Genomic DNA, 26,738 nt, shown 5'->3' with positions numbered 1-26,738 from the left:
CGTAGCAGCGCGCCAAGATTCGTGGAGTTGTGGCGCTGCGCGGACGGCTTCACGTGAGTAGATCTCGTGCGTGCTTCCCTGACTTGCTCCTGGTGGAGCTCGGTTGCTCACACACTCAAGCCTGGTCCAGGCTGCGTCAGTTCCCCCGTCAAGCCGGGCTGGGTCCTCCTGGGCCCGCGTGCCTGAGCTAGAGCCTCCGTCCACTGGAGCGCGTGTTCTACACTCGGTGTAGGTGGACGACAGGACTGAAACAGCCTCCCGTCACGGCCCCATTCACTGATTCATCCATTCGTCCATTCATCACAAAATGTGTCTGTCAGGACACTAGCCCTTGGGAATATAGCCCCGAAATAAAACCCTGTACCGTTATTCCCGGAGTTTATATTTCGCTGGGAATGATAGACAGAATCTTAATAAAGTAACTCCAAAGGGCTGGAGATGTAGCTCGTAGAATGTTTATCTAGCATGGATGGGGCCCTGGGTTCGATTCCCACGACCTCCTTAACCGGGGGTTGTGAAGAGCACCTGAAGTTATAGCACTGGAGAGGTTTTGGGACCAGAAGGATTAGATTCAAGGCCACCCTCGGTTACACAGTGAGTTAGAGGTCAGCCTGGGCCAAATGAAACCCCGTTTTGTCGTTGCCGTTTGTTTTAAAAAAAAAAAAAAAATTCAGGAAGACTGAGTAGAAGGGGGAAACGTGTGGTAGGGATAAAAGGTTCATTAATTCAACGACTTCTTTGGTTGGTTGGTTTTGCTTTTTTGAGACAGGGTCTCTTTATACAGCCCTGGCTGGCTTGGAACTATGTAAACCCAGTAACTCAGAGATTCACTTTCCCCTGCCACCTGAGTGCTGGGATTCAGGGTCTGTGCCATCACCTTGCCTGGCAGTGGCAAGTTAGTGTTTATCCATTAAGCCATCTCACCACCCTGGAAGTCATGGTCTTCCTGCTAGCGTATGGCAGATAGGATGTGGTTGTGAATTCAGTGCAACTGGGCATGGTGATCTGGATCTGTAATCCCAACATTTGAAGGAAGTGGCAAGAAGAGTATGAGTTCCACGCCAGCCTGGGAATGTATAATAACCTGACTTTGACTCAGAAAACAAACAGCAGCAACTAAGAAACCAATGCATTCATCAGTCCAGACAAGCAGTGACTTGGACTGCTGAGGTAGTAGATATGAAAAGGCCCCAGACTGAAGATACATTTGGAAGTAGATGTGTTGGCAGATGGAGTGTGGAGAGGCTGAGGGAAAAGGACAGTTAAAGTTGGCTTCCTTTTTACTTTGTGTAGTTCTGAGGATTGAACCTCAGGCCTTACATGTGCTAGCCAAGTGCTTCATCACTGAATCCAGAGCCTACACATTCAGCTGAGCAACTGTTTGGATGGTAGTCGTGTTCCCTGGATGGGGAGGACTAGAGGAACAGCAGATCTTCCTGACTGGGGGTGCCAGGAGTACTCCAGTTACTGCCTACCTTCCAGCTCCCTCCAGCTCCCTTCCCATGAGCTCAGTAAACTATTATTTCTCTTCAAAAACAAAACAAAACAGCAACAAAAGAGGGAAGAGGAAAGATAAGTCTGTTATAGCCTAAGCTGGTCTCGAACTCACTGTGTAGCTGAGGATAACCTTGAGTTCGGGATCTTTCTGCCTCCACATACCATGTGCTGGGATTATAGGTATATGCCACTTTGCCCAGTTTATGTGGCCCTGAGAATCAAACCACACATGGCTTCATGCATGCTAGATAAACATTTTATTGAGTTAAATCCTCAGCCCCAGTTGGCTGTATTTATGACACACTTATGTGTAGATGTGATGGTATTTAAGTGTACCAATCTGGAGTTTTAAAGAGAGTCACTGTTGGAAACAGTAGCTAGGTGGTGGCGGTGGTGGTGATGATGCACACTTTTAATCCCAGCACTTGGGAGGCAGAGGCAGAGGCAGGGGCAGGCAGATCTCCGTGATTTCAAAGCCAGCCTAGTCTACAAAGGGAGTTCCAAGACAGCCAGGACTGTTACACTGAGAAACCCTGTCTCAAAAAACCAAAAAAAAAAAAAAAAAGTCGGGTGGTGGTGGTGGCGGCGCACACCTGTGATCCCAGCACTCGGGAGGCAAAGGCAGGGGGATCTCTGTGAGTTCAAGGCCAGCCTGGTCTCCAAAGCGAGTTCCAGGAAAGGCGCAAAGCTACACAGAGAAACCCTGTCTCAAAAAACCAAAACAAAACAAAACAAAACAAAAAAAAAAACCAAAACAGTTGAATGGTGGCAATTTTATTGGTTTGTTCTAGTAGGTAGTCTTTAAAGCACAGAACTGGAAACCATGTAACACAAAAGAGGAGATATATAAAACCGTGGGTACCTAACATTTAGAAGTTGAGCAAAAGAATAGGAGTCAGCACAGGTGAGTTAGAACGATCAACCAGAAGGTGGAGGAGGTTCAGGAGAATATTGGTATCATTGGAGCCATGAGAGGAGAGTGTTTGAAGAAGTAGAAAATGAATGAGTTACATGCTGCTGACACCATTTATAAGAACAGCTAAGTGGCCTCTGGATTGACAGCATTACATTACTGGTCTTGACAGGATAGTAAAAGAATTCGGTTTTGTTTTAAAGATTTTTGCCCCCACTTTGTGATGCTAGGGATCAGGCCCAACACCTCAGCACACTAAGTATTCAGCCTGCATCCTGAGCGCCCCAAACTGTTGAAGTCAGAGAAGACAATCTGTGGAAACCAGTTTTCTTCCATTTTGTGGGTTCTGGGGATCAAACTCAGATCATTAGGTTTGGTGGCAAGTGTCTTTACCTGCTGAGCCATCTCACTGGCCTATGGAATACATTTTTTAAAATTTTATTCTTAAGAATTTATTATGTATGCAGTGTTCTGCCTGCATATATGTCTGCATGCCAGAAGAGGGCACCAGATCTCATTATAGATGGATGTGAGCCACCATGTGGTTGCTGGGAATTGAGTTCAGGACCTCTGGAAGAGCAGCCAATGCTCTTAACCTCTGAGTCATCTCTTCAGCCCTATTTTTATTTTTATTTATTTATTTTAATTTATTTATTATGTATACAACACTGCCTACATGTGTCCCTGCAGGCCAGAAGAGGGTACCAGATCTCATTACAGATGGTTGTGAGCCACCATGTGGTTGCTGGGAATTGAACTCGGGACCTCTGGAAGAGCAGTCAGTGCTCCAAACCACTGAGCCATCTCTCCAACCCATATATATATATATATATATATATATTTTTTTTTTTAAAAGACAGAGTTTTACTGTGTAGCCTTGGCTGGCCTGGAGCTCACTGTATTGACCAAGGTGACCCTGAACTCACAGAGATCCACCTGTCTCTGGTTCTTGAGTGCTGAGATTAAAGATGTGTGCCACTGGGGTTGGGGATTTAGCTCAGTGGTAGAGCGCTTGCCTAGCAAGCACAAGGCCCTGGGTTCGGTCCTCAGCTCTGGCAAAAAAAAAAAAAAAAAAGATGTGTGCCACCATGCCTAGAAACAGTCAGTTTTGAATGAGTTAAGTTTGAGTCATACACATGAAGATGTGAAGTAGTAAATTTCTTTACTTCCTGCTTCCCCTGAAAGAGGAAGTGTACATTTGTGAGCCCTGTGTGTGGGCTGATGGTTGAATGAATGGAGCAGATTAGAAGCTCTGAGCTCCAAAGGTGCTGTCTAGAAGGGAGGTGTTCTGGTCACTGGGAAGTGAGAACATCCTAGTTGGTATAGTGTGCTCATCTTTTTTTGGGGGGAGGTGTTTTGAGACAGGGTTTCCCTGTAGCTTTGGAGCCTGTCCTGGACTAGCTCTGTAGACCAGGCTGGCCTCGAACTCACAGAGATCCGCCTGCCTCTGCCTCCCGAGTTCTGGGATTACAGGCGTGGGCCACCACCGCCCAGCCATAGTAATATTTTTAAGACCTTGCTGGAGCCCAAGGATGTGTCTGTATGCCTCTCCCTCACACTACTGTCATATGTGTGTTGGCATGTGCATGTGCTGAAGGTTGAGCCCAGGGCTAAGAACGTGCTGTACTGCCGAGCCATCCCTTCCCAGCCTGAAAAGCCCACATTTTGCAGGACTAGTTGAAAATCCCCAGGGCTACCCTTTTCTGAATTCCCCTGTGATGTCCCGAACTCCATCTCCAGTGTCTGGGCTTCCGTGGAACTTGAAATCAACTACTGTTATTTATTTATTTATTTTAGGAACCTAATCCATCTCTAGTAGGTCACCTGCAGAGATGGCCCCCATCCTTCACTTTTACGTCCGTCCCTCTGGCCACGAGGGGGCAGCCTCTGGACATGCTCTTCGGAAACTACAAGATAAACTGCCAAAGCTTCAGAGTGTGGAGACTGAGCTGTGCTACAACGTGCGCTGGGCAGGTTGGGCCTAGACGTTGGGTTTACGTTTTGTTGTTTGGTGGGTTGTTTGAGTCAGAGTATCATATAGCCCAGACTGGTCTTGAACTCTGCCTGTGGATGAGGATGACTTACGCTCCTGATTCTACTGCCTTACCTCTGGTAAAGTCTGGTAAAGATGGCTCATCACATCCAGTGTGAGGTGTTGGATTTTCATTTTGTTTTTATTTTATTTTTAATTATGTGTATATGTGTGTATTTGTTTGTGTAAGTGTGTACATAAGTGCAAGAGTCCAGATCTGGAGCTAGAGAGAGAAGTGGCCTTCTAACATGAGTGCTGGCAATTAAACCTGGTCTTCTGTAAGAGTAGATTGTGATAGTAACCCCTGATCTATCTCTCCAGCCTCCTGTTTGATTTACGTGTGTGTGTGTGTGTGTGTGTGTGTGTGTGTGTGTGTGTGTGTGTGTGTACGCGTGTCTGCGTGTCCGCCTGTCCTCTAGTATGTGGAAGTGAGAGGACTCTTCCACCATTGTCAGACTCGGGTGTGTTGTGTGTATTTGTGTTTTACCTACATGCATGTCCATACACCATGTGTGCCTGCTGCTGCAGAGGCCAGAAGAGGGCATGGATCCCTTGGAACTGGAGTTAAAGATGGTTGTATGACGACGGAAATTTCTTGTCCCTACCACCTGCTCCCAAATAACCAGCAGCTGCTTCTCAATTAATTGACTCAGAGACAATATAAATTACAAATAAACCAGTAGCTGAGGCTTATTAATATAAGTTAACTATATTCCTTATTTACGCTCTGCCACACGGGTGGTACCTTTATTATCATGGCACATCCATCTGCTCCCTCTCATCTGGCTGGCGACTCCTGACTCCACCCTTCTCCTCCCAGCATTCAGCTCAATCTCTTCCTGGCCAGCTATCAGCCAATCAGTTTTTATTAGCAAATGAGAGTAATATGTATTCATAGTGTAGAAAAAGATTGTTCCACAGCATTCCCCGTTTTTGTCTAATTAAATAGGAAGGTTTTAGCCTTAATATAGTTAACTATATACAACAAAATTATTAAGTAAGAATTACAGTAACAATATCCAGTTTCTTTTTCTTTTTTTTTTTTTTTCCAGAGCTGAGGACCAAACCCAGGGCCTTGCACTTGCTAGGCAAGCACTCTACCACTGAGCTAAATCCCCAACCCCTTTTTTTGTTTTGTTTTGTTTTTTGAGACAGGGTTTCTCTGTAGCTTTGGAGCCTTTCTTGGAACTCACTCTGTAGACCAGGCTGGCCTCAAACTCACAAAGATCCACCTGGCTCTGCCTCCCGAGTGCTAGGATTAAAGGCATGAGCCACAACCACCCGGCTCAATATCCAATTTCTTTGCACTTGACTAAATTAGAGAAAATATCTATCTTATTTTTATGAATCTAAAGTTTTATATCTAATTTACTTTCTATTGTAACCAAGGAAAACTATAATTATAACTATTTAGTCTTCAACTTCATCAAAGACCCTAAAAGGGTGAAGTGTTACCTAATGACAGGGATATCAAGCTGCCTGGACAATCACCAAAGTTCCTCTTCAATGTTGGGGTATCCAACTCTGGCCTGCAGGCCTAGAATATCTGACAGACTTTCCTGTGAAGCAGGAATTCTGAAGGACTGTCCCGCCTTGTCTTGGTAAAGTTTAGCAGTCACCTTCTTTTGTGTCCTGCTTGTCCAGTTTGGACAGCACACTGTCAGCAGTTGAGGCAAGGGCAGTTTCTTGCCTAGTGACTAACTTTTGCCACAAAGAAAGTAAACATGATATGGAGTTTCTTCAATGCCCATGATCTTCTTTGAAGTAGATTGGTGCTGCCAGGAGTTGATGTGTCTCACTGTCATGAAAAGCTTTAAGTTATTAAACATATTAAATGCAGTGTTCTGTAGGTCTTTTCAGTGTTTGAAGACCATCTATCTAAATATATCTGTGTATGACCTTGAAACATATCTAACATGACTAAATTTGATTATTATAGATGACTATTTTGTGTTTCTTAATTATACATTACATTTTTATACATAATTATACATTACATTGTACAAACATAATACCTTAAACAAGAGTAGAAGTATACATATGGTACAACAAAATTAAGTTTAAATTTGTATCAGTAAACCAAAATCCATACTAATGGAAAATATTTAAGATTAATAGTTGTTTTTTTTTTTGTTGTTGTTTAAAGTAGACTTAATAATCTACTCTTTTATCCTATCATTTTTATATCCCCCCCCTTTTTCTTTTCAGAACAAGATCTCTGAATCTAATCTCATTTGTTTAGCTTTTTTCCTGACCATTATAACAACTTGTAACCATAATGGTAATAAATATCCATAATCCATTTTTGGGGAATGATTGGAGGCACTGGTAATCTTTGGGGAACCCTGAGAAAATTTAGGATTATGGTCAAGTCCTTACTGGAGTATTCTGTGCGGCTAGATCATCTCAGCAGGCTTGAAGCTGTTCTGGATGCAGAACTCAGGGGAAACTGCAGCAGAGGGCTCTGAGACATTGGATCATCTGGGCTGTCTGTTCCTATTGGAGATTTTTCAGGGAGTCTTCCTGGATCACACCTGATTTTTCGTAACCCAGAATGAATCCAGAACCTCTTATTTCCTGTGGAAATAAAAGCAGAACCTCTTTCCCAAAGTAACATATCTTTTGACTTAAATTTTGAAGTCAGGATATTTTTATAATATGTAGGATGGTTTTAATTTAGCAGTTTTCATAATCAAATGTCTCTCAGCAGTTATCATTTGTTCATTAGCAGCCAAAAAATTTAAAGACAATAACATATAGTATCCAGACATCCAGACTGTGTATTTCCCATCATTACATGGCTTACTATATCTTTTTATTACTCTTTTTTTTTTAAAGATTTATTTATTTAATATGTATACAATGTTCTGCCTGCATGTGTGCCTGCAGGCCAGAAGAGGGCACCAGATCTATTTTTCTTTATTTCCTTTTTTCTTTTTTTTTTTTTTGTGGAGCTAAGGATCAAACCCAGGGCCTTGCATATGCTAGGCAAGTGCTCTACCATTAAGCTATATCCCCAATCCCCAGATCTCATTATAGATGGTTGTGAGCCTCCATGTAATTGCTGGGAATTGAACTCAGGACCTCTGGAAGAGCAGCCAGTGCTCTTAATGTCTGAGCCATCTCTCCAGCCCCTCTTTTCCTTTTTTAAAGACTTTCTTCCTCCTTTTTCTTTTCTCTCCCAAACCTACATTTTATTTATATATTCTTTTATTTATTCATTTACTTATTTATTTATTTGAGACAAGGTTTCTCTATGTAGTTTTGGTGCCTGTCCTGGAGTCCTCTTTGTAGCCCAGGCTGGCCATGAACTCACAGAGATCTGCCTGGCTCTCCCTCCCGAGTGCAGGGATTAAAGGCATGCACTACTGCCCTGAGCCTACCTATATTTTATACACACTGTCACCCATTTAGAGTTTTTTCCATCTTAATCTGTCTTCACTGTGTATCTGTAACCTTCCCTGTCTGAGAAAAAAAGCTGCTGTGTAACTTAGATCAAGGTGTGCTGGTGCTGGATCCTCCCCTTGGTTCTCTGAGGGTCTAGTCTCATAACAGGGGCATGTTTACTACCCTAACTCTGGGAAGTTTCTAGATCCATACTGCCACCGAGTAACATGCCACTGGCTGCACATAAATACCATATAAGTGTTTGGTAGCAGAGCCTCTTAAAAGAGCTGCCCATTTTTGCTGCTACCACCAAGTCAGGAAGTATCTCTTAAAGGAGCCATGCCTCTGCTCACCACACACAAACAGAGCCCACCGGAGAAAAGGCAGCTACCAAGAAGCCGTGCTTGACTGTTCTTGTATGTCTAGAATCCTTTTTTAAACTTTGTCAGGTTTTATGTGGAAATTTCAGCCACACATTGGAACATCATATCTAAACAAATTTCCTGTCCCTACCACCTGCTCCCAAACAATCAGCAGCCACTTCCCAAATAATTGACTCAGAGACTTAATATAAATTACAAATGTTCAGCCAATAGCTCAGGCTTATTACTAATAAGCTCTTACATTTTAAAAAACTCATATTCCTTATTTACGCTCTGCCACACGGTGGTACCCTTATGAGCATGGCATATTCATCTCCTGCTCCTTCTGCATCTGGCTGGTGACTCCTGACTCCACCCTCCCACGTCCCAGAATTCTCCTAGTCTGGCTCTCAAACTCAGTCTCTTCCTGACCAGCTATCGGCCAATCAGCTTTTTATTAGCAGATGAGAATAATACATATTCATAGTAGAAAAAGATTGTTCCACAGCAGTTATAAGCCATCATGTGGATGGGTGCTGATAATCCAACCCAAGTCCTCTGGAAGAGCAGCCAGTCCTTTTAACTACTAAGTCCATCTCTGGGATGTTGGATTCTGGGTTGTTTTGTTCTGTTTGTTTTTAATTAATTAATTAATTTGAGGTAGATCTCTCTGTGTAGTCCTGGCTGTCCTAGAGCTTGAAATGTAGGCTAGGCTGGCCTAGAACTCACAGATTTTCCTGTCTCTGTCTCCCAAATGCTAGGTAGGGAAAGGTGTGGGCCACATGCCCAGTTCTAGGTGTTGGTTTCTTGAAGGAGGTGATCTTGAAGGAGGTGATCTGGTACATGAGGCAGTGTCTTGAGGTGCCATTGTCCTGTCTCCGCAGCTGAGGCCCTTCCAGGGGCTGAGGAGATGAAGAAGTTGAAGTGGCTGTTTGGTTGCCCTTTGTTGCTGGATGATGTTGCTCAGGAGTCCTGGCTTGTTCCTGGCTCCAATGACTTGTTGCTGGAGGTGGGACCCAGGTACGCGGTGGGTTTCTTCCTGGGGCGGCTTGGTCCCACATTCCAAGCACATCTCCCTTTCACACTCACTGGCTACCCCTTCACTTCCATCTTTGTCCTCTGCCCCTCTCTGCCTGGGAAGCCATGCAGATATTTCCCCTGTGGATAATTGTCTTGAAAACTGAACTAGCTCCCAAATGTGTTTTAGAATTAACAGCTTACACTCAGAAGTTGAACGGTGCTTTCTCACCAGCCCCATTTGTTAGGGATTGACCCTAGGACTTTGTACATGCTGAGTAAGCACTGCACCATTCAACAGTTTGGGTTATTTTACTTTTCTTCTGAAAGATGATTTTGCTAAATTTCCCATACTGACCTTGTGTATGGGTATGTGCAGCTGAGTGCAGATACCCGAGGCTAGAGGCATTGGATCCCCCTAGAGCTGGAGTTACAGTCATGAGCCTCCTGACATAGGTCCAAGGAACCAAACTTGGGTTCTCTTGAAGAACAAGGCACTCTCTTAACCACTGAGCCATCTCTCCAGCCTCTGATTAACTTTTGAAAGCAGGTTTTCTTGGCACCTAGTCTGAGGCAGGAGACCAGTGGTGAAGAGGTAATAGTGGTGTGTTGGGTAGATCTGTGGGCAAGATCCAACTTCCCAAATGATGCTTGTTAGGATCCTCGGACCATAACTTCCTGACTCTTTCCTCAGGCTGAATTTCTCTACTCCAACATCCAGCAACATTGTTTCTGTGTGTGAGGCTGCTGGGCTGAGACTTGTGGATCGGGTAGAGATCACCAGGCGCTACCGGCTTTCGGTGAGGTGTGGGCATTGGGATGGGAAATCCAGAGGAGTGAGTGGGCCAAAGATTAGATCCTAAACTCTAGCAAAGTCGCGGGAGAGGGAGGGGAAAGCTCTTGCCCTTGGCCTGCCCTGTACACTTGGGAGGTTGTTTGCTGCTTGAAGGCACCTGGTTGAAGGGTAAATGGTCCAGCTGGGCTTCCAGACTGATCTATGCATCCTGGCACAGGTTCATGCCCATCAGGGAATTTTTTGTTTTGTTCTTTTTTTCTCTTTCTTTCAATCCAAATAAAGATGCCCTGTGGGCCTGAATATTCATAGCTCAGTGGCAGGGCTTTTACCTAGTATATACAAACCCTGGCCTTGATATCTGCACTAGAACAGGAAAATGGTGCTGTATGGTGGTAGTGGGGTGAGTATCTTGAAGGTCCAGAAGTGAGTCCTTTGTCTCTGTTCTTCAACGCCATCTATTGTTTTCTTTATGTATTTTCCCACTAGTTTGCCCACCACCCTACAGCCGAAATGGAGGCCATTTCTCTGGCTGCCTTGCATGACCGGATGACAGAACAGCAGTACCCTGACCCCATCCAGAGCTTCTCCCCTCAGAGCATCCCAGCCCCACTCAATGGCACCATCGACATATTAGCTGAGGGTCGGCTTGCCCTGGAGAAGGCCAACCAGGAGCTAGGTGAGCAGGTGTCCATGGGAGATGAAGGGAAGGGCCTGGCATAGGTCAGCAGGACTACTAAGACATGGGATATGGTGGCCTGAGGCATGCTCTCAGCTCCTCTAGGGTTTGTCTCCTAGGTCTGGCCCTTGACTCCTGGGACCTGGATTTCTACACTAAGCGCTTTCAAGAACTGCAGCGGAACCCGAGTACAGTGGAGGCCTTTGACTTGGCTCAGTCCAACAGGTGAGGAGGAATGCCTTTGTCTGCTGTCTTAGCCCTTGGAGTCGGTAGGGAATACCACAAGAATGCATCTTCTGTGCTCTCCCTGCATCCCTGAGGGTCTGGCCTCCTTCCCTTCTAGGAGTCTACTTTTTTGAGGAGGGGTGTTGAGACAGGGTTTCTCCGTGTAGTTTTGGTGCCTGTCCTGGATCTTGCTCTGCAGACCAGACCAGGCTGGCTTTGAACTCACAGAGATCTGCCTGGCTCTGCCTCCCAAGTGCTGGGGTTGAAGGTGTGCAACCCCCCCCCCCAGCCCCCCAGCTAGGAGTCTACTTTTAAATCATGGTTTTATCTTTGGTTCTTTACAAGCCACAGTGGCAGAGTACATAATGATTTTCTGGAATGTGCTTTGACATCTCCTAAGTATGAATTGGCTGTGACTACTGTATGATGCTGTCGAGGGGATGCAGCACTAAAGAGTGATCCATGCTCTATACCTTCCCTCCTGTCACTCCCACAGTGAGCACAGCCGACATTGGTTCTTTAAGGGCCAGCTCCATGTGGACGGGAAGAAGCTTGGACATTCCCTATTTGAATCCATCATGAGCACTCAGGCATCCTCCAACCCTAACAATGTCCTCAAGTTCTGTGACAACAGCAGGTTGGCTGTTCCCTGGGCTGAAGGGGTCTTGGGTTGGAGAGAAGGGAATCCTTGGACGCTGGTTGGATGGGCATGGCTCTTGGGGAAAACAACAGAGTGGAGCATGGCTGTGTCCATAGTGCAATCCAGGGGAAGGAAGTCCGATTCCTCCAGCCTGAGGACCCTACACAACCAAGCTGCCTCCGGCAACAACAGGGGCTTAGACATGTTGTCTTCACAGCAGAGACACATAACTTCCCCACAGGTGAGTTGGGTCCCAGGCCTTGAGGCTGAGCCTAAGTTCTTATTTCCATAGAGGGCATGGGGGGGCATTAGGGGTATGTGGGTGTCTGTGTGTGGGGTTGTCTGTGTGTTTATAGCCCTGGCTGGAACTCCCTTTGTAGACCAGGCTGACCTCGAACTCACAGAGATCCACCTGCCTCTGTTTCTAGGGTGCTGGGATTAAAAGCGTGTGCCATCCCCTGGCTAGGGATGTTTTTTATGTATGTCACCCATATCTCCTTTGTGTTCTTTTTTTTTAAATTAATTAATTTATTTATTATAATTTTATTTTTTATATTGAATATGTATGGAGAGAGTGGACAGTCTCCTTTGCTTTCTCTTTGCAGGAGTGGCCCCCTTCAGCGGAGCGACCACAGGCACCGGTGGCCGCATCCGAGATGTCCAGTGCACGGGTCGTGGGGCCCATGTGGTAGCTGGCACTGCTGGCTATTGCTTTGGAAACCTGCACATCCCAGGTTCTGTCTTTTTCTTCTCTAACCACCTTCCCTCTGTCCTGGTGGCACAGACACTTCACCTCTTAGGTCTAAAGTCAGCTGGGGGTGAGGGAGAGCTGCACAGTAGTCAGTTTTTGCTGACCATGAACATGAGCAGTACAAACTGAGGGATTTGGAGATTGCCAGACTGACTTTGGAGACCTACAGTTTTCTTTAGAAACCAGCATTCACTTAGGAAACATGAGACTGGGTTATCTTACAATCAATACTTTTCCACTAAATCCAGTTTCTTAGAGAACCTTAAGAGACTGAGGGGCTGATGTGGGACAAAACTTTTCCTGGGAAGACACAACATACATGTGGAGTCACCCACAACAGTCCAAAATATGGATTCCACCACAGTCCATCTTGGTGAAGCAATGAGTTTTATTGGCATTACTTAATATGAGTATGGGTCAGGGGTCACTTACAGGAGTGGAAATGACTCCAAGACAGCTGCATTCCCAAGACCCGCCCCAGCACGGTGACATGGGTGCATACCGCACAGCCTACAGGCAGGTCAGCAGGTTGGACAGTGTCCTCCTTTCCAAGTGGCTCTGGTCTCCACCTCTTCCGGGCAGCTGGGCTGGCCTCAGAGTCCTTCCAGCTTAACTCAGTCTGAGAGAAACTCTCAGCTTTTATTGCTCACTCTGGCAGGGAGGGATCTAGTGGCTGGTCAGTTTCAGGGACTTCCTGAAGCAATTTTGAGTTTTTTACCTTCTTAAAGAGCTGTTCTGCGGGATGGAATGTTTCCATATCCGAAAAACTTATACAACAGGGCCTGGAGAGATGGCTCAGTAATTAAGTGTGCTACTGTTGGGGGACTTGAGTTTGGTTCCCAGCACCCATGTTGGTTGGTTGGTTCACAACTGCCTGTGTAACTGTAACTCCAGGTGGGGATGCAATACTTCTGGCCTTTGCAGGTACCCACACATATACACATCATTTTACAAAATGATAAGTCTTGTTTTAAAAAAGAAGGGGTCCTGAGTGGTGGCGCACTCCTTTAATCCCAGCACTTGGGAGATGTTGTTTTTGTTTTTTACTCTTTTTTGGGGGGTTGCTACCCAGCTTCCAAATAAATCATACACAGAGGCTTATTCTTACTATAAACACCCAGCCTTAGCTTGGCTTAGTTTCTAGCCAGCTTTCCTTAACTTAAATTATCCCGACTACCTTTTGCCTCTGGGCTTTTCCCATTCTCTTACTTCTGTAAATTTTACTCTTACTTCGTAGCTTGCTGTGTAGCTGGGTGGCTGGCCCCTGGAGTCCCCCTCTTTCTCTGGCTGCTAGATCTCTCTCACTCCTCCATCTCTTTTCTTCTCCCTTTTCTCCCAGATTTCTTCTTCTATATATTCTCTCTGCCTGCTAGCCCGTCTTTCCTTTCTTCTGCCTTGCGATTAGCCAGTTCTTTATTAGACCATCCGGTGTTTTAGACAGGCACAGTAACATAGCTTCACAGAGTTAAACAAATGCAACATAAACAAAAGTAACACGCCTTAAAATAACATTCCACAACAGAAAGAGGCAGAGGCAGGTGGATCTCTTTGAGTTCAAGGACAGCCTGATCTACAGAGTGAGTTCCAAGATAGCCAGGGCTACCAGAAAAACCCTGTTTTGAAAAGCAAGAAACAAAAAAGGAGCTATAGAGGGATAGCTTAGTAATTAAAAGTACCTACTGCCGACACAAAGCACCAAGTTTGGATGGGTGGTGGTGGCGCACGCCTTTAATCCCAGCACTGGGGAGGCAGAGCCAGGCGGATCTTTGAGTTTGAGGCCAGCTGGACTACCAAGCGAGATCCAGGAAAAGCCCAAAGCTACACAGAGAAACCCTGTCTCGAAAAACAACAACAAAAAAGGCACCAAGTTTTGTTTTCAGCACCCCTGGTGGTGGCCGGCAACTGTTGTCTGTAACCTGCAACGCCAGGGTGAGCTGATGCCCTCCTCTGGACTCTGGGTACCTGCACTCACATGTGCACATAAACATACATGTACATATACAAACAAATTTTTTAAGAAGGGGGAGAGACTACTCTTTTATTTTTATTATTTGATATGGTTGAACTATATAGCCTAGAACTCGCCAAGATCAACCTGCTTCTGCCTCTTGAGTGCTGGGATAAAAGGAATGGGTTGCCCAGCCATTTCTTGGAGAGGACCTGAGTTAAGTCCCAGTACTTCCATGGGATTCAACATTCTCTTCTGGTGTCCGTGGGCACATGTACTAACATGTGCACCCACACAGACACACAGAATTTTTTGGGGGGAGCTTAAGTGGTCTGATCCTAGGGCTGGGGTGTAGCAAGGAGGGTAGAGTTCTTGCTTAGCTTGTACAAGGCTCTCATGGATAACTAGCATTACTAAAGGGTAAAAAAAGCATAAAAAGGTGGTATTGGTGCACACTTTTAATTCCAGCACCCAGGAAGCAGAGGTAGGCTGATCTCTGAGTCTGAGGCCAGCCTGGTCTACAGAATGAGTTCCAGGAACACCAAGGCTACACAAAGAAACCCTGTCTCAAAAAACAAAAACAAACAAAAAAACCCACGTTCCAGAAATATGTTCTACACTGTTGTACAAGGCTTTAATCCCAGCACTCAAGAGGCAGAGGCAGGGGTTATCTCTGAGTTCCAGGCCAGCAAGGCTGCAAAACTAGACCCTGTTTCAAAAAACAAAACAAAAACAGTAACAAATGAAAGTATCATGAGACAAGGAAAGGCTAGTGTTGGGGATGGGAAGCAAGCCATTGTTAACTGTCTGCTTTCCACCTCCACATTCTAACCCTCAGGCAGCTTCAGTGCCTAGAGTCGATTTCCACTTCCTTTGTCTTCGTGCTGGGGACCAAACCCAGGGCTTGTGCATGCTGCTCACATGCCGAATTACTGAGCTGTCTCTCTAGTTCATCTTTATAGTCTGTTGACCCTTGTCTTTCCATCTCAGGTTATAATCTGCCCTGGGAGGATCCAAGCTTCCAGTATCCTGGGAACTTTGCCAAGCCTTTAGAAGTTGCTATTGAGGCCAGTAACGGAGCATCTGACTATGGCAACAAGTTTGGTGAACCCGTGCTGGCTGGTGAGCCTTGGGGTGTCTAAGAAAAAATAACACACTCTGAAGTGGCTCCTAGGTGTGCTGTGACCAGGGCTGTGGTGCTGCAAATACTGTGGGGCTTAACCTCCTTTCACTTCCACACTAGGATTCGCCCGATCCTTGGGTCTACAGCTCCCGGGTGGTCAGCGGCGTGAGTGGATCAAGCCCATCATGTTTAGTGGGGGCATTGGGTCCATGGAAGCCAAGCATGTGGGCAAAGAACCCCCAGAGCCAGGTAAGAGTCCTTCTCTGCACCTAACCAGCTTGCTCTTGGCGTAGGACAGTCATGGGGAGGGAACAGGGAAGACATACAGGGGTGGATTCTGCTCCCCTGCCTCCTACCTCTTCTCCATACAACGGCAGGACAGTTTTCCGTTAGGCGGGCCCTCTCGTTCTTTGTGGTTTTAATCTCTGCCAAGTGTACTTGTGTATTGCAGGGCCCTCACCCCTACCTCGGCGTTATGTCACTGAAGCCAGTGTTTATACTTAGTACCTATTTTATGCTCAGTACTTTTCTCTGCTGGCTCTTCTCCATAGGGCAAACATTAGTGAGTGCCCACCAACTGTGTGCTGGGCACTATGTTTAGGGCCGTGATTAAAGTCTAAGCCCCAGAGCAGCTGGATGGCTCAGTGGGTAAGACAGTCTCTGAAACTCATGGAGGGAGAAAACGGAAAACTGAAAGTTGTCCTCTGACCTCCACATAAGTACCATAGTACTGTGGCATCTGTATGTTTGTGTGACACACACACACACACACACACACAGGAATTAAGAAAAATGAAAAGGTTGGAGGGATGCCTCAGAGCTTAAGAACGCTTGTTGCTATCACAGAAGACCTGAGCTCAGTTCCCAGCATCCCATGGTGGTTCACAACTGTTAGTAATTCCCATTCCAGGGGACCTCTGTGAGTACCAGGCACACATACAATGCACATACATACTTGCAGGCAAATACTCATATATAAAATATGACTGAAGGGGACACCACCACTGCCTAGTCCACATGTTTTTTTCTAAAACACACACACACACACACACACACACACATCTTTTGTTTGTTTGTTTGTTTTTCGAGACAGGGTTTCTCTGTGTAGCTTTGAGCCTTTCCTGGATCTCACTCTGTAGACCAGGCTGGCCTCGAACTCACAGAGATCCGCCTGCCTCTGCCTCCCGAGTGCTGGGATTAAAGGTGTGTGCCACCACTGCCTGGCTTTCTTTCTTTCTTTTCTTTTTTTTTTTTTTTTTTAAGATTTTATTTATTTAATTATTATTATTATTATATTTGCCTGCATATATGCCTGAAGGCCAGAAGAGGGCACCAGATCTCATTATGGTTGATCTGCCTCCATGTGTTTGCTGGGAATTTAACTCAGGACCTTTGGAAGAACAGCCAGTGCTCTTAGCCACTGAGCCATCTCTAGCCCCACATACCTTTTTTCTTAACATTTGTATTTTTAGCTGTGTGATGGTGGCGCATGCCTTTAATCCCAGCACTTGAGAGGCAGAGGCAAGAGGATCTCTGTGAGTTCAAGGCAAGCCTGGTCTACAGAGCGAGTTCTAGACAGCAAGGGCTACACAGAAACTCTTTTTATTACAGGCATATATGCACATATATACGTAGAAAAATATGGAACATTCCACTAATACACGTGTCATCTTTGTGCAGGGGCCAGGCTAATCTTTGTATTTTTCCAATTTTACTATGTGTGCTACCAAAGTGAGCACTTTCTTTAATTTTTTTGAGGTATGGTCCTACGACATAGTCTTGGCTGTAACTCTTAGAATTCCCCATGCAGACCAGGCTGGCCTAGAACTCATAGAGATCCCCCTGCCTCTGCCTCCCTAGTGTGGGATTAAAGAAAGGCATGTTCCATCACACTTGGCTTTTTTTTTTTTTTTTTTTTTTAGTTTTTTTGAGACAAGGTTTCTCTGTGTAATTTTGGTGCCTGTCCTGGATCTCTCTCTGTAGATCAGGCTGGCCTTGAACTCACGGAGATCTGCTTGGCTCTGCCTCCTGAGTGCTGGGATTAAAGGCATATATGCCACTACCACTCGGTATTCATTCAGTATCTTTTTTTTTTTTTTCTTCCAGAGCTGAGGACCGAACCCAGGGCCTTGCGCTTGCTAGGCAAGTGCTCTACCACTGAGCTAAATCCCCAACCCCGATTTAGTATCTTAATTTAAAAAAAATTATGTATGTATGTATATGTGGTACTACATGCATGTGGATACTCTTGGAAGCCAGGAGAGGCCACTGAATGCCTTGAAGCTAGAGTTACAGGTGGTTGTGAGCTGCTATATGCCAAACCAGGTCCTCTGGAAGAATATTGTGTGATAAGCCATCTTGACAGCCCTTCAGATAACATTTTCAGTTCATTTTTATATGTTGCATGAAGTTGGCATCCAGCTTCATTCTTTTATGTGTGGTGATCCAGTTTGCTTTAGATAATTTTTCTTGGTTGAATTGTCTTCATATTCTTTCTCTTCAGAAGTCAGTTGGCAGAGACTGGGGATATAGCTCAATGGTGTGGCTCTCACCTGGCATGCTTAGGGCTTATATTCAATTCAGTCCTTGATGTCAGAGGGTGAGAGAACCACCTGGCAACTGACTAGTTAGTTATGGACATCTACCTATAATTCTACCACTTAGGAGATAGAGGTAGGAAGGATCTTCAGTTTGAGGTTAGTCTCTACAAGGCAAGACCCTTCTTCGAGGGAAGGAAGGAAGGCCATTTGGCAATGGTGGGAATGTATCTCAGTAGAGCCCTTTCCTGGCATGTGCAAGGCCTCAGGGTCAGTGTCCAGTATACACACCAGGTCAATTGACCATAGGCATGTGAGTTCACTTCTGGATAGACAGTTCTATTCAATTGATGTATATCTGCCCTTAATGCCATTACTGCACTGTTTTTATTACTGAAGCATTGTGGTAAGTTCTGGAAACAGAGCTGAGAATAGGCTTCTGTTGTGTAGTGCTTGGCTAATGATACACAAAGCTCTGGGTTTAGCCCCAGTACCACAAATAAATGCAGAAAGTAGACTTTCGGTTTTGTTATTTAAGATGGGTGCAGCCTGGCGTTGGTGACGCACGCCTTTAGTCCCAGCACCCGGGAGGCAGAGCCAGGCGGATCTCTGTGACTTCAAGGCCAGCCTGGTCTCCAAAGTGAGTTCCAGGAAAGGCCAAAGCTACGCAGAGAAACCCTGTCTCGAAAAACCAAAAAACAAAAAAAAGATTGCTGCAGTTCAGAGCAGGTATTACTTTTGCAAAGGACCTACATCAGGAGGCTCATGATGCCTGCGGCTCAGCTCCAGGCTTCGTGAGCACCTATACTCACATGTACAGACACATACATCTATAAATGACTAAAGATAAATCTTTTTTGTTTTGTTTATTTTTATTTTTTGAGACAATGTTTCTCTGTGTAACAGCTCTGGCTGTCCTTGAACTCACTTTGTAGACCAGGATGGCCTTGAACTCAGAGATCCACCTGCCTCTGCCTCCCTAGTGCTGGGTCACCACCACCAAGTGATAAACCTTTTTTTTCTTTTTGGAGCTGAGGACCAAGCACTCTACCACTGAGCTAAATCCCCAACCCCTCTTTAAATAATAATAATAATAATAATAATAATATTGTTTTGATTGTCTTAGGCTTTATATTTCTTATGAACTTTAGAATTGAGTTATCAATTTGTGAGAAAGTCAGCAAAGGCTTTGGTAGGCACTGTGTTGAATCTACAGATAAGTTGTAGGGAATATTGCCACCCCAACAGTATTGCCTTGCAGTCTATGTGTAAAGGCCTTGTATTGTTTCCTGTATTTGCCAAAACAAATAATTACTCTTGTAATGTAGATGATTTGTACCTGTGAATAAAACTAGGCTAAATTCCTTGATGTGTTTGTTCCCTGTAGGAGAATAAGTGTGTTGGTAATTTTAGAAAAACTTAGTTTTACTTTATGCATTGACCCTTTTGCTGGCATGTATGTAAATGCACTATGAGTGTACAGTGCCTACCAAGGCCAGAGGAGGGTATCAGATCCTCTGGAACTGGAGTTAGAAGCAGTTGTGAGTTGCCCTGTAGGTGCTGAGAACTGAATTCAGGTCTTCTGCAAGAGTAAGCACCGAGCCCTCTCCTAACTCTGCATCTCTGTCATTTTTATTATTGTCGCATTGTCTTCCATAGTTGTGTGGTTGCTCTGCCATCTGCCTAGTGGACCATTGTGGTCCTGCTCCCTCTCATCAGATCCTTTTGGACTCATGCTGTCTTGCTTTAATGGCCTCCTATGTAGCCTCCCTGGGTTCTGGTTCACACTTCCTCCCTTGCAGGCATGGAGGTTGTGAAGGTTGGGGGTCCCGTCTACAGGATTGGAGTTGGGGGCGGAGCTGCTTCATCTGTGCAGGTGAGTGAGAACAGTTAAGGGCCAGCTTTGATGGCCCTGGGCTCCTGTGGTGTGTGGGTGGGGCCCCCAAGCCTCTCGAGCTGAGCTGTGCCCTGTGCTTCCTCAGGTTCAGGGGGACAACACCAGTGACCTGGACTTCGGAGCTGTGCAGCGGGGAGACCCAGAGATGGAGCAGAAGATGAATCGTGTGATTCGGGCTTGTGTGGAAGCCCCGGGAAGAAACCCCATCTGCAGCCTCCATGACCAGGGTGCCGGCGGCAATGGTGAGGGAAGGGTCAGAACAAGTCAGATTGGTGTTAAGGAGAAGCATGAGGATTTGTGGCCAATCACCAAGCTATGCAGCACCCTCTCCATGCCCTTGACATGCTGGCCAGGCTCGGGGGTGAGGGTTAGAACCTGCTGCTGCCAAGGCAGGGTAGACAGTAAAGTGTATAGCAGCAGCTCTTCAGGGACATACAGAATTAGGTGCTACTCTGGAGACGAGGAACTCCTTCTGCTCTCCTGGGGCTGACCATGACCAGGTTGCTGTCTCTTCCTGCCGTTCTCTTCCCAGGTAATGTCCTAAAGGAGCTGAGTGACCCAGCAGGAGCCATCATTTATACCAGCCGCTTCCAGGTGCTGCAGAGGTCTCACCCCTGGAGCTTGGCTGTCCTCTCTGCCCATTTCTAGCAATACTGTGAGGCATGGTGATGCCCACTGACCCTTCTTTTCTTCCCTGCCATGTCTGTGCAGCTGGGCGACCCAACCTTGAACGCACTGGAAATCTGGGGGGCTGAGTACCAGGAGTCAAATGCACTTTTGCTGAGGCCCTCTGACCGGGACTTCCTGAGTCGTGTCAGTGCCCGGGAGCGCTGCCCCGTTTCTTTTGTGGGCACAATCACTGGAGACAAGAGAGTGAGTTGGCCCCGGTGGTCAGGAGCAGGTGCTCTAGGCAGGCTGGGGCTGCCTGGGCACATGGGCTTGGGGAAGAAATGTTGAGGGGGCAAAATGAGATTGAGTGGAAAGTGGGCCTAAGAGGAGTGGGGAACAGAGTAGGGTTGGGAGAGAGGAGGAACTCACCATTGTTTCCTGCTCTCTGGACATATTCCCCGCTGGTGTTCAAGGTCTCATTTTCTTTGGGGGCTGTCCCTGGGGTCCACAGATCATGCTAGTGGATGATCGTGCATGTCCTGTGGAAAAAAGTGGCCAGGGAGATGTCTCCCTGACACCTCCTCCTCCAACCCCTGTGGACCTGGAGCTTGACTGGGTTCTGGGAAAGATGCCGCAGAAGGTACGTGGGCCTGGGGAGGGGAGTGTTTTCCTGTGACTGTCCTGTCACAGTGGCTTTCCCGTGCCCGTGTTTGTACCTGTGTGCCCAGCCCTTCTCAGGTGCTTACATTCGGCCATTCTTCCATTTCAGGAGTTCTTCCTCCAGAGGGAAGCCCCCGTGCTGCAGCCTCTGGTCTTACCTCCGGGGCTGAGCGTGCGCCAGGCTCTGGAACGAGTTCTAAGGCTACCTGCTGTGGCCAGCAAGCGCTACCTCACCAACAAGGTCCTTGTAGCACACTTGGCCTTCTGTATTCTTCCCTGTCTCGCATCCTGGCCCTCCTCCCCATTGGGGTTTCCTCGGCTCTGGGAATGAAGGGGTTGGGGAGCATGGTCCTATTGTCCCTGCCCCCACCTTCTGTGAGCTCTGCTTGCAGTTAGGGCAAGGCCAGCCCTCTTTGACTTTGCCTTCTCTCCATATACATCTGGTTCCATAGGTGGATCGCTCTGTGGGTGGCCTTGTGGCCCAACAGCAGTGTGTCGGGCCCCTGCAGACGCCTCTGGCCGATGTGGCTGTTGTGGCACTGAGCCACCAGGAGCTTGTAGGGGCTGCCACAGCTCTGGGAGAGCAGCCAGTCAAGAGCCTGCTGGACCCCAAGGTGGCTGCCAGGCTAGCTGTGTCTGAAGCCCTCACCAACCTGGTGTTTGCTCTGGTCACTGATCTCCGGGTGAGCCCTCCTTAGCTTTTGTCCTGGGGTTCTAGGCCTCTGCTTCTCTCTAACGCCATGTCCGTGTCCCTGCTGTGCCCAGGATGTGAAGTGCAGTGGGAACTGGATGTGGGCAGCCAAGCTCCCGGGGGAGGGTGCAGCTCTGGCTGACGCCTGTGAGGCTATGGTGACAGTGATGGCAGCCCTGGGTGTGGCAGTAGATGGTGGCAAGGACTCCCTCAGCATGGCTGCCCGGGTTGGCACCGAGACCGTGCGGGCTCCTGGTAAGGATGCGGCTCTTGGGAGAGGGAGAAGGTCTTGTAGGCTGGGCTGGAACCTTACTTAGTTTTATTCCTCCTTCTTGGTAGGGTCGCTGGTCATTTCAGCATATGCTGTCTGTCCAGACATCACAGCCACGGTGACCCCAGACCTCAAGCATCCTGCAGGGAGAGGTAGGGCTTCATCTTCCTTGATCTTGTGTGTATATTCTGAGCTTGGTCCTTGGTTTGGGGTCTGTTTCATGAGTCCTGGTCCCCCTTATCTCAGCCCTGAGCAGTGTTGGGGTGTCTCTGTACTGTGAACAGCAGTGCTGGGGGTACTGAGACAAGGTCTTGAGCTACTCCCCCCTTTCCTTAGGTCATCTACTGTATGTGCCCCTGAGCCCTGGGCAGCACAGGCTAGGAGGCACAGCTCTGGCCCAGTGTTTCTCCCAGCTTGGGGAGCACCCTCCTGACCTGGACCTCCCCGAGAACCTTGTGCGTGCCTTCTGTATCACCCAGGGGCTGCTGAAAGGTGAGTGGGCCTGGTACGTGGTAGCAGACCTGTGGCAGGCGCTGGCCTCCTGAACAAGTGAACATGGCGAGCCTAGAGTTCAGGCTCTTCCCTCTTATGGGTGCCTGCCTGCCTTCTCACACTCACTGGCTCTCCAGAGGCTATGAGGCTATGAGGCTTGGCCTGAGGTGGCTGAACTTTCCTTTCTTCCTCCAGACCGCCTTCTTTGCTCAGGCCATGATGTCAGCGATGGAGGGCTGATCACCTGCCTACTAGAGATGGCCTTTGCTGGAAATTGTGGGATAGACGTGGATGTGTCTGCCCCTGGGATCCATGGTGAGGAGCTTGGGGGTCCAGCCTAAGGCCTGGCTGCCTTCTTTATTTGTAGACCCTCTGGTGTAAATAGTGTAGTGTCTCTGACCCATGCTGTCTTCTTGTTCTGGACTGTGACCTTCTAAGACCTCTCGTAGTTCCTGGTGCGGCTTCCGTGCGCTCCCCTTCCAGATCACATCCTACCTGAGTCCTGGCAATGTCCTAGTCGTCCTGACTCCACCCATTTCCCTTCCAGCACTGCCTGTGCTGTTTGCCGAGGAGCCGGGCCTGGTGTTGGAGGTACAGGAGGCAGATGTAGCCGGAGTATTGCAGCGGTACCAGGGTGCTGGCCTACACTGTCTGGAACTGGGCCACACAGGCGAAGCTGGGCCCCAGGCCATGGTGAGGAAGCCAAGGAGAGTGTAGTGTTGATGTGAGCCTGTAAGAAAGCCCACTCTGAAACATGATGGGGCCCCACTTCCTCCTGGCCTTCATCAGTTCCCTTCTCCAGGTCCGAGTGTCAGTGAATGGGGCCGTAGTTGTGGAAGAGCCTGTTGGGCAGTTGAGAGACCTTTGGGAAGAAACGAGTTTCCAGCTGGACCTGCTGCAGGCAGAGCCACGCTGTGTGGCAGAAGAGAAGCAGGGCCTAAAGGAGCGGACAGGACCCAGCTACTGCCTGCCACCCACCTTTCCCCTTGCCTCTGTGCCTTGTCAGCCTGGTAAGGAAGTATGCACAAGGCTTGGGTGCTTGGACCTGCTCTGGGGAAGGTGTCTGGGAGTTTAGAGTGGGTAGGTAACTATCTGCTCAGAGACACATCTTCCAGGTGGTCCCATCCCCCGAGTCGCCATCTTGAGAGAAGAGGGCAGTAATGGAGACCGAGAAATGGCTGATGCCTTTCACTTGGCTGGTTTTGAGGTAAGCACAGTGGCTAGCAGAGCTGGGGATCTTGATCTAGTCTTGGCTGTACCCTCTGCAAGTTTCCTCCTTATCCTATTAGGTGTGGGATGTGACCATGCAGGATCTTTGCTCTGGGGCCATCGGACTGGACACATTCCGCGGTGTGGCCTTTGTGGGTGGCTTCAGCTATGCAGATGTCCTGGGCTCTGCCAAAGGTCAGTGTGAAGACTGCTGCATGCTTCATTTCCACATCCCTTGAAAAGATGTCTTTGGCTCCTTCTGCCTAGGCTGGGGCTGCTTGTTACCCCCCACAAAGCCGGGCAGAGTGCTCTGGTTCAGGACCAGAGGCCAGCAGAAGGACTAAGGATACCTGAAATGAGGCAGCCGGCTTCCCGGGGCTGTACAGGCCTGGAGGGCATATGCCTCATTGAATGGTCAGCTGCTCTTCAGCTTGATCAGATTGGCCTGTCCTGTGGGAAGATGGCTCACCACAACCAGAGAGGCCAAAAGTTCAGACTTTTTGTGTGTGAAAAAAAATTTTTTTTTAAAGTGAGATAGTTTCACGAAGCCTAGGCTGCTCAAACTCACAAAGTAGTCCTGGAAGCCATCTTCCTGCTTTCGCTTTCCAAGTATTGGGATTTACAGGTGCGAGCCATCCACACCCAGCCGAAGTCTTACTAGTGAGCCCTAGACAACTACATGAAATTAAAAGTATTTTGGCTTAGCATAAAGAAGACCATGGATCCCTGGGCAGGTTATCTGAGGGAAGCAGATAAGGCTCTTTCTTCCCTCAAGTTTGCCCAGGGTCTATATAGCAAGGTCCTGATTGCTAGAGGTCTGTTGTCACCCTTCATTCCCTGCTTCTGCTTTGTTCAGGCTGTTCACATCTCACTTGGACTTAATTGTTCTGCCTAGGTTGGGCCGCTGCAGTGACCTTTAATCCACGGGCCAGGGAAGAGCTGGGACGCTTCCGCAGGCGGCCAGACACCTTCAGCCTGGGAGTGTGTAACGGCTGTCAGCTGCTTGCTCTTCTGGGCTGGGTGGGAGGTGACCCCAGTGAAGAGCAAGATGAGTCAGGCCGCGACTTCCAACCAATGCAGCCAGGCCTCCTGCTCCGCCACAATCTCTCTGGGCGGTTTGAGTCCCGATGGGCCACCGTGCGAGTGGAGCCCGGGCCAGCCCTGATGCTTCGAGGGATGGAAGGCTCTGTGCTGCCTGTGTGGAGTGCTCATGGGGAAGGTCAGGCTGGGGAAGGCCGGGGAGGGTTTGGGGGCTGGGGCTGGGGCTGAAGAGGCTTGGCTCTCAATTGCCTTTGTCCTTTGCCTCCAGGTTACATGGCATTTTCTTCTCCTGAACTCCAAGCCAAGATCAAGGCCAGGGGCTTGGTTTCTCTGCACTGGGCAGATGATGATGGGAACCCCACAGAACAGTACCCCATGAACCCCAATGGATCTCCAGGGGGCATAGCCGGCATCTGCTCCCGAGATGGTCGCCATCTGGCCCTCATGCCACACCCTGAGCGGGCTGTGAGACCCTGGCAATGGGCTTGGCGCCCCCCTCCCTTTGATACCCTGGCTACCTCCCCCTGGCGGCAGCTCTTCGTCAATGCCTGGAACTGGACACAGGAGGGCAGCTGCTGAGGAGGCTGCATGACCTCCCCGGCCCACAGCTCTGCCTTCGAGGCTGCTGTCCTCTTTCCCCATTGCCTTCAGGATGTCCCCACACGATTTCCGGAAGCATCTTGGACAAACAAGAACCAAAATGCTAGGGACATCTCAGCTGCATCGCTTGTTTTAGCCTCGTCCTTGCAGGAGCTGCTGGCGGTCCTTGAGTGTCACAGGAGCCTCCAGCAAGCAGCCTCAGGCTCCAAGGACAGCCGACGTACAGGGCAGTTCTGCTGGCACTCCTTCCCAGTGACAATCACCATGCTGCCTCCCATTCTCTCGATTTGAGCTCTGAACAAGGTTTTATGTCCCTTTTCTCTCTTTGCTTTTTTGAGACAGGCTTTCAGTCTGTAGCCCAGGCTGACCCTGAACTTGATCCTCTAGCCTCAGCTTCTCAGGTGAGTGCCACTGTGCTTGGCACTGGTTTGGGGTCTCAGAGTAATGTACCAGCCCCTCCCAGCCCCTCCCAGCCCCATTGCTTTAATCTGAAAAGAGCAGATCTCTGGATCCCTTTGTAGATATGCTCTGCTAGTTGTGAGGAATTGTTGCTTCTGGCCATGCTTAAGGTTGACCTGTGCCTGCCTCGGACCACATTCCTGATGATTGTGTCATCTAAGTAGCTGGCTCCTTCCATTCTACTGGGGTACTACCTCTTGTCATTCATTCTATCTTGTTCCTTGATCGGTGATGTGCCAGCACTGGTCATGCCCTGATGGAGTTCATAGTCTTAATAGAATTGAAATAATAGCTACTTAGCTTGTACCACCAAGCTGAGTAGGTGCTGGGTAATTTATGTGTCTGAATTCTCATAAAAACTAAGAAAGGTACTTGAGGCATTTTCCACTTAACAAAGGAAAGTTTAATGATAAACTGTCTATGATAGGTCACAACTTGAAAGAGACAGCAAAGAGCACTGCTCACCCAGCTACATCTGCTTCTGATCATCCTGAGGTCACAGGTCACATTTCCTAGAAGCAGCTGTTCTTGCTGACAGCCATCTCCCATCATCCTTTGCTTCCTCCCCTCAACAAATGTGTTCAGAAGTCACTTGTATGCTAGAGTCAGGTGGTCCCCTAGGAAGTTCCACATCATGATTAAAGGAGTTTCCCTGTAAAAACCCTGGCATCTTGATTTTTTTATTGTATTGTATTTCATTTTTAATTTTGTGTGCATTGGTGATTTGCCTGCATGGATGTCTATGTGAGGTGTCACAAGCAGTTGTGAGCTGCTGTGTAGGTGAATTGAACCTGGGTCTTCTGGGAGAGTGGTCAGTGCTCTTCACTGCCGAGCCATCTCTCCAGCCCTGCTTGCATTTTGCAATTTCTAAAGGATTTTCTAAAGGGTTCAGGGTTTGGGGGAGG

The 26,738-nt window shown here is 47.8% G+C and overlaps 1 protein-coding gene and 1 non-coding gene across 2 annotated transcripts; one reads left to right on the top strand and one right to left on the bottom strand.

Moving 5' to 3' along the window:
* On the top strand, positions 1-26,492 carry Pfas (phosphoribosylformylglycinamidine synthase). Its single transcript, XM_036197545.1, has 28 exons — positions 1-53; positions 4,208-4,384; positions 9,076-9,211; positions 9,903-10,008; positions 10,491-10,680; positions 10,800-10,905; positions 11,402-11,542; positions 11,662-11,786; positions 12,151-12,279; positions 15,235-15,366; positions 15,488-15,616; positions 19,707-19,780; positions 19,887-20,043; positions 20,334-20,395; positions 20,513-20,674; positions 20,922-21,050; positions 21,180-21,311; positions 21,523-21,753; positions 21,836-22,016; positions 22,101-22,184; positions 22,369-22,524; positions 22,720-22,839; positions 23,072-23,217; positions 23,327-23,534; positions 23,640-23,731; positions 23,814-23,928; positions 24,629-24,952; positions 25,043-26,492. Exons 2-28 carry the CDS (start codon positions 4,243-4,245, stop codon positions 25,351-25,353), a joined length of 4,020 nt encoding a protein of 1,339 aa, XP_036053438.1. The 5' UTR covers positions 1-53; positions 4,208-4,242; the 3' UTR covers positions 25,354-26,492.
* On the bottom strand, positions 17,003-17,106 carry LOC118590454. Its single transcript, XR_004945756.1, has one exon. It is a non-coding gene; the product is annotated as a U6 spliceosomal RNA (small nuclear RNA).
* Positions 26,493-26,738: the final 246 nt, after the last annotated feature.

This window comes from Onychomys torridus, chromosome 8 (assembly GCF_903995425.1).
Source record: "Onychomys torridus chromosome 8, mOncTor1.1, whole genome shotgun sequence".
In the NCBI taxonomy this organism is placed as follows: domain Eukaryota; kingdom Metazoa; phylum Chordata; class Mammalia; order Rodentia; family Cricetidae; genus Onychomys; species Onychomys torridus.
The sequence above is the reverse complement of the archived record's forward strand: the minus strand, read 5'-3'. Positions and strand labels throughout refer to the sequence as shown.

What these genes read in the sequence shown, in the direction of transcription:
- Pfas (XM_036197545.1), top strand. Translation starts at nt 4,243, where the DNA reads ATGGCCCCCATCCTTCACTTTTACGTCCGTCCCTCTGGCCACGAGGGG. An exon ending in TTGCTGGAGGTGGGACCCAG is followed by an intron (nt 9,212 to 9,902) that starts GTACGCGGTGGG and finishes CTCTTTCCTCAG; the next exon opens with GCTGAATTTCTCTACTCCAA. An exon ending in GACACATAACTTCCCCACAG is followed by an intron (nt 11,787 to 12,150) that starts GTGAGTTGGGTC and finishes TTCTCTTTGCAG; the next exon opens with GAGTGGCCCCCTTCAGCGGA.